At 39.8% G+C, this 6586-nt stretch overlaps 1 protein-coding gene across 1 annotated transcript in view; it reads left to right on the top strand.

The window, feature by feature from the left end:
• The window catches only part of DOK6 (docking protein 6), a 185325-nt gene extending 182247 nt beyond the window's left edge, over positions 1-3078 (top strand). Inside the window, exon 8 of the mRNA XM_009290867.1 lies at positions 2939-3078. Within this exon, the coding sequence (XP_009289142.1) occupies positions 2939-3078 (140 nt within the window). The remainder of the gene's footprint in view (positions 1-2938) is intronic.
• The last annotated feature ends 3508 nt before the right edge of the window (positions 3079-6586 follow it).

Below are 6586 nucleotides of genomic sequence, written 5' to 3'. Positions count from 1 at the left end.
TAAATACTATAAATTCTTTACTGCAAAAACTTGTCCTGTATCTTTAGTTTCAAAATCCTTACTGCTGACATAAAACGTAACTGTGGAGATGCTGCAGTACCTAAGATTCCATAAGGCTGATCAGTTGTATGAGTATTAAAATAATATTTAGTAAGAATGTAAAAAAAAAGAATTTATTATCATTTAGAATTTCCAGTATGGGATATACTAAATTAAAAAAAAAAGCTGAATGAAAACTTAAATATTGGAAATTTACTACTTAGAAGTCTTAGGCCAACTTGGAACCATTGGACTATTTCATTATTTTACCACCATTATTCTTTAATTCATTTTATTTGAACATACTAAAATAGTTCATTGTTTTAAAAAAATGTAAGTTGAAAGTAAACATATTGCATAAAGCCATTCTATCCTAAACTCACAAATTCTCTATGACACATAGCTTTCTCATTTCATTTGAGCCAATGTCCTCTATTCGTTTTGTTATTATTTCCATAGATTGATGTCATACTGTTCAGCTTAAGCCTCTTCCAGGTATCTTAGATCTTTTGGCTCTGTTGAGTGTGACTTTTAATCTTTTGGACCTGAGACTGTCTCTCTCTCTCTTTCTTTCTGACTACATATCCTAGCAGTCAGGGAAGAAGTCACTTATCCTCATTAACCCCTTTGGTTACAGAATGGCTAAAATCAGCCCTGTTGTGAGATTTAGCAGCTACAAATTTTCTTTTAAAGAACAGTAAGGGATGTGCTAGCAGCTGAGGCATACATACAGAAAGTGGAAGATCTGAATTTAATTTCCTTTTTAACCTTAACAGGTTCAAATTCATCTTCTATATTCTAAGAGATTGCCTTGTTACCTTGGCTAGAAAGTAGTTTAGTAGGGGCACTCTTCATCACTGTATTAAAGCTGCACTATTCTACAGAATTGAATTAGAAATTAATTATATGAGATACAGCACATGATACAAATAGGCCTGAGTTTAGGGAACTCCCTTGGTTGGCAAGTGTCTTTACTCCTGCTCATTGTCACAGGGACTATTTGTGTGTTAGATTTTTTTGATAAAATACATAAAGAGAATGGAGGAAAATGTTACCTTGTCATATTTTATTTATCTTTATTGGTAAGAAAGAGAAAAATTTTACATAGCCAATCACATAGCTGGATTAGCAGTTCCCTATGGCCCTTAAAATATATATGAGTCTAGCTCCTGGGTGAAAAGAAAACAAGACCTTAATCCTTGGAAGGAAAAATGCCGTATTTGGAACACAAAATTAAAACCTACAATCATGCAACCTTCTATGTTTAAGTTTGCATTAAATTAAAAAAAAAAAAATCTAACAGTAATTGTGATTCAAATCCCAAATAAAAGTAAAAACTTATGAAGGCCTCCCTTAATAACATGGTTAAAAGTTGGTCAAAACAATAAAACATTTAAGACTATTCTCAAACAATGTATTATCAGTGCTTTTGCTTTGCAGCTCATACCTCACAGCTGCCATACATTTTAATTCCGTTTTATGCAAAAGCTTCTTGAAGCACAAAACCTTTAAACCTGGCATCTCAGTCAGGTTTTGATAGCCAATTTCAATTTAACCCAGTGAATGAATGGTAAAAATACACATACAAAATTCATCCTGCTTGGTTGTGCTATGAAAGGGATTTTTATGACCATTAATGTACCACTGGGAATTCAGTTTCTAGTTTTATTGTCTCCAGTGCCACTGATATGTACCTTTTATTCTATTTTTCATTTAGTTGGGATTTTTTCTCTCTCGGTCCCAGTATTGCTCTGATAGACTCATCTTCAGGGGGATCATGATTGTTTTCATGAAGCAGTCAGCAACATGTTAAGGCCAAACTTTTCCAAATATAAGTTAGGACAAAGTTTTACCAAATCCGGTCAACATCATTCTTGGTTCCAGCGCTGCTAGGGCAGTCTAGAAAGCTGCTAGCTGTTTTGAAACGTTTCAACGTGAGCTGAGTTCTTCAGCGATTGAGTCTGTACTCTGTTACAGCTATTCTTTAATAGCTCTGTGGTTGAAAGAAAAATAAATTTTGCATTTCTACATATAATACATGTACTAAAGACATTTTTAAAAGCATTATCCAAAACCATTTTAAATCCAGGCTTCAATATACATTTCCAAAAAAAAGAGAATATACGTTGCATGAAGATAAGCACTTTGGAACTTAACTTTTTGTTACTAATTAAATCTCAATTTCAGAAGGGAATTTTGAGATAGGCAAATGATCGGGATACAGAATCAGGCCATAGGAGTCATCTTCTAAGTTTGGTCATTGGCTTTTTAATGGCTTTTCACGCATTGTTTCCCATCTCACTGGCTGCGAGTGCGCAAGCCTGTCTGAGGAAAAATCTTGCACGTCCTCTTCCCAACCAGTATTCTGCCATGTGGCCATATCCCACCTCCAGTTCATTTTGAAATTACGACGGTGCTGGGTTACCTGACAAACTGACATCCTATTCAAAAGACAGTAAGTACATGAAATGGCATTTGTGTGACAAAACTCTTTGAAACCACTGGCATTACTTCCACCACTTAAGCAGTGCTTCAGATAAATAAGAAGTGCATTAGTTCTTCATCAGCTCTAATTAACAAATATAACAGATTTATAGAGTAGGAAATATATAGATATGATATTCTGCAATTTAAAAAAAAAAAAATTCTGCCCCTAAATTATGCCTGTGTTGGGTCCGAGATCTTCTGCCTCAGCTGGGCATCTCCTGCCTTGGTCATGGGCAAAACCCTCCTCTGCAGCCCCAGCAAGGCCAGGTGTGCCACGCCTGTTTTCCAGGCACCCTGGCACCATGGGGCAGTACAACGTCAGCCTGTTGGAGTCCATATCCACGGCCTCAAGTAAATTAAAAGTAAATTAAAGCCCAGTTACATCTTTTGTGTCCATGTCCCCGTCCCGCAGGTCACAGCCTCGGCTCTGCAAAGGTGTCCCGGGCGCAGACATTTCCCAGCTACCCCTCGGAGCAGGGCGAGGAGCACCAGCAGTCCCTCTCGCTGGCCAGCAGCTACGCCTTCAGCTACGGCTCAGGCCTGGTGCAATGACAGTCGGGGGCGGCCGGCTGAGAGAGACACGTCAAGCCTGGAGCCTGCCGCCAGGGCCGGAGCCACCAGCCCCCTCCGCACCCACCATTTGCCGTGAAAACTGATGCCTATCAGCTCCAGCCAGGTCACTGCCAAGGCGGAAACCTGGAGAGGCGGCTTCCCCAAAGCAGAGGCTAAGTCTTTATCTATTTATTTTGCTGTTCCTTTTGTCGATATGTTCAGGAAGGAGGGGGGGGGAGGGGGACGCATTCGTGTTGTGAGAAAGTGGTGGAAACAAACGAAACTGTGTTGCTGTGAAGGTTTCTGCATGACCAGAGAAGGCCCGTTCTGGGGCTCCATCACGATGGAGCATTCGACATTGGGGCCTTCCTACCCACCTCCACCAGCAGGCTGGCCCATCTTCACCCATAACGTTTCTAGGTCCTTGCCACAGCCCACTGATTCCCGCTGGAGTTGCTGAAATGTCGCCAATTCAAGACACAGTGTCAGCGCTGTGGGGGTCACCTTCAGATCCAAGCGAGTTCACTCATTACCCTAGAGGGTGGTCAGGTGTTTTTCGAGCCAGACGCCAACAGACACTGGAGTAGCAGGCTAATATGGTTTGTTGAGAGTAGACTTCAATGTGTTAAGGTAAGGTTATTGCCTGGTACGGCTCTAATCTAATTCCCGGGGCACAAATTCATCCCTTACTAATAAGCGCATAATTCTCACACCGCCCCTGAGAGTTGTGAACGTCCATATCAGCACCACAGTCTCATCCTCAAAACTGCTGCGAAGTCTTATTTGCAAATTATTTAGGTAACCATGCCTGCAAGCTTAACTTTAAAAAGCGGGAAAACTGTTCTTCAGACAAATAAAAGTGAGCCACATCCCCAGCTGGCCTCCGCCTGTGCCACAGCTGGGCCAGATACAGTAGAGCTGAGCTCTGGTCTTATCTTTCTGGTCAGCGTTACTTTGATTTTCTCTGTTTCCTTCTCAGATTTCTGTTTTAGATGCACATTGTATCTTGTATGATCATGTGTCAAGCACCGGTTTACTTTGAAAAGGAGGATGAGTACATCTTAATGGAAATTCTCTGTCTTTGGAAGGCGTCTTTCAAAGATGAACTGTAATGGGTGTGTTTGTAATCAGTAATGAGGGAATAAGTTGGAAGGCATACCTGTAGGTGGGGAACAAGTTTTATCTATCCTGAACATTTAGATTTTTGTAAGTGCTATCAAATATTTCTGTACTTCTTGCGATGCCCTGAAATGTTTGAAATTGTGGGGAGAAAAATCTGCCCTCTTGCTATGATCTGAGCAGCCTTGTGTTCTGTTACCAGTTTGAAACAATTGCCATGATTACCAGAGGGATTCGTCTCATTAGTTGTTTCTCAGGACAGGTTGAGGAAGCATATCAAGGAGGAGACACAGACTTTTTTCCAATGAAACAATCAGTTTTATGTACCATAATTTAACTGAAAAAGTGCTGTTGGGTTGTTTTATATATGCACATATAGATATATATATATGTATTAAAAAGTATGGAAGAAACTTCTGCTTTTGATTAAACATTTACTGATACAGTATGTCCAGCTTTTCTCCAACCATTTTCCAGGCTAAGAGACCTTGCAGACTTACAGCTTTCTACACCTCAGTGAACAGCTGCTGAATGAAAAAGCTTTGTGATCTGCTTGAATGAAACACTTCTACCCCACCACAATCAGCTTTATTTATTTTTCCTCTGTCTCATTCACTACCTCTTTTCCTTCTCACAGTGCTGCCATACTCAGGAATAGAACAGCTCCCTACAGAGAGTATTTTGATGAGCTAAAATGAAAAACTGCTCTCCCATGCTGTCAGGGAGCTGTACCTATGGTGCTCTCTGAGCTGTACCCATAAAGGAAGCTTCATTCACACTTTCATTTAAGAAAAAAATTTGGTTGACATTTTGCTTTGGGAAAACGTCCAGTTTGCAAATGTTACATGCAAAATGTGATACAAAAGGATAGATACTCTGCTGGTGTAATTCCGTTATTCAATGCAGCTTTGCCAAATATACGCCTTTTGAGGAACCGGCCAGTTATTTTTATTCCTATGCAATTGCGATTCTTTCACTTGCCCTAAAATTATATATTTTCTTTAAAATTCCTTAGATTAAGTTTCCAATATGTTATGCAGATTTCTATACTGTGTCCATGTAACTATTTTCCTCTGTGACTTGAATACTAGTCATTTAATACTGACATATTCTACATAGTCCAAAAGTGGGGAAAAGGCAAAACAGGAGAGTATCAGAACTGCTTTATAGTTCCAGTGCCCATATACTTTAAGAACCTATCTAAATCCTAATGCTAGTGCTTTAGCTATGTTTAGATAAAAGGCATAAGATCTATATAGTGTGCTCTTTCCATTTCCTGGGGAACGGTTGCTGTCTGTCACAGGTGGTTTTGTCTTCCTATGCAGTGTATGAATATTGCCTTGTTAATGAATATGTAGATGCTATTTCCAAACAAAACACAAAAAAAGGGGGCAGGGGATTGGCCATGTATAGGAGTTTTACTAAATATTATGCTTTCATTATATAATGCAACTATCCTCTCAGCTCATAGATTTACAAACATCTGTGAAGTCCCATCTTGTAGCAATAGGCAGAAAACTGAACTCCAGGACAAAGCTGGAGAACACAACCAACAAAAAGCAAACCTGACCTATTGAGAACCTATTTCTTGTAGAGAGTAAACACAACCACACTGGAAGTTGAAAATAAGGATGCAACTTCACAGCATACTGTAACACAATCTAAGAAAACTGGGCATCTGAAGCACAAAGGTATTCAGCAGCCAGTGGATGTTGACATTAGTGCCACTCCAGAACAGCAGATGATATTTGTAACATTTGTGTATTCGCGTAGCTTCCAGAAACGTTCCTCAGAAAAGCTCCATGAGAACCAGGCAGGCACTGTGCCAACAGTTTGATAGAAAATTCTGTTTTCACGGAATTGCTTTAATTCCTGGCATATGCCTGTCGATAATCTAAGCGATTCCCCACTGAGACTACTTTGTACAGCTCCTAGTGCTTCCGCCAGAAGGAAAACTCTCTTTTGGCACACGTGGTAGAGCTGCCTGCCTAGAGACTACAAGGGCCTTTAAATAGGCCCAGGGACCCCATGGGTCCCTGTTCAAGTCTCGGCTTTCTTCATGTGCAAGGCACACAGATAATACATCTACTCCTGACCCAAAAGGAGCTCTCTGTTTTCAGCTAATGAGCTGTGAAGAGATGGAGGGCAAGAAAACGTCTTCAGTGGTAACCAGGTGCAACTGGTACAAATGGAACTTAGCATTAGTACGTTATAAGATAGAAGAAATAATATAAGGCTACGGCTTTCATTTTGGTTCTGGGGATGTGTTATGAATATATAACTGTAACCATGTTTTAATTTTTTTAAAAAATTACTCTTGATAACAATACATTCACCCCTGTGAAAAAATAACACACAGCATTACTAAATATAGTTATTAATATATCTT

Source organism: Aptenodytes forsteri, unplaced genomic scaffold, assembly GCF_000699145.1.
Source record: "Aptenodytes forsteri isolate BGI_AS27 unplaced genomic scaffold, ASM69914v1 Scaffold45, whole genome shotgun sequence".
Taxonomy (NCBI): Eukaryota; Metazoa; Chordata; class Aves; order Sphenisciformes; family Spheniscidae; genus Aptenodytes; species Aptenodytes forsteri.
The sequence above is the reverse complement of the archived record's forward strand: the minus strand, read 5'-3'. Positions and strand labels throughout refer to the sequence as shown.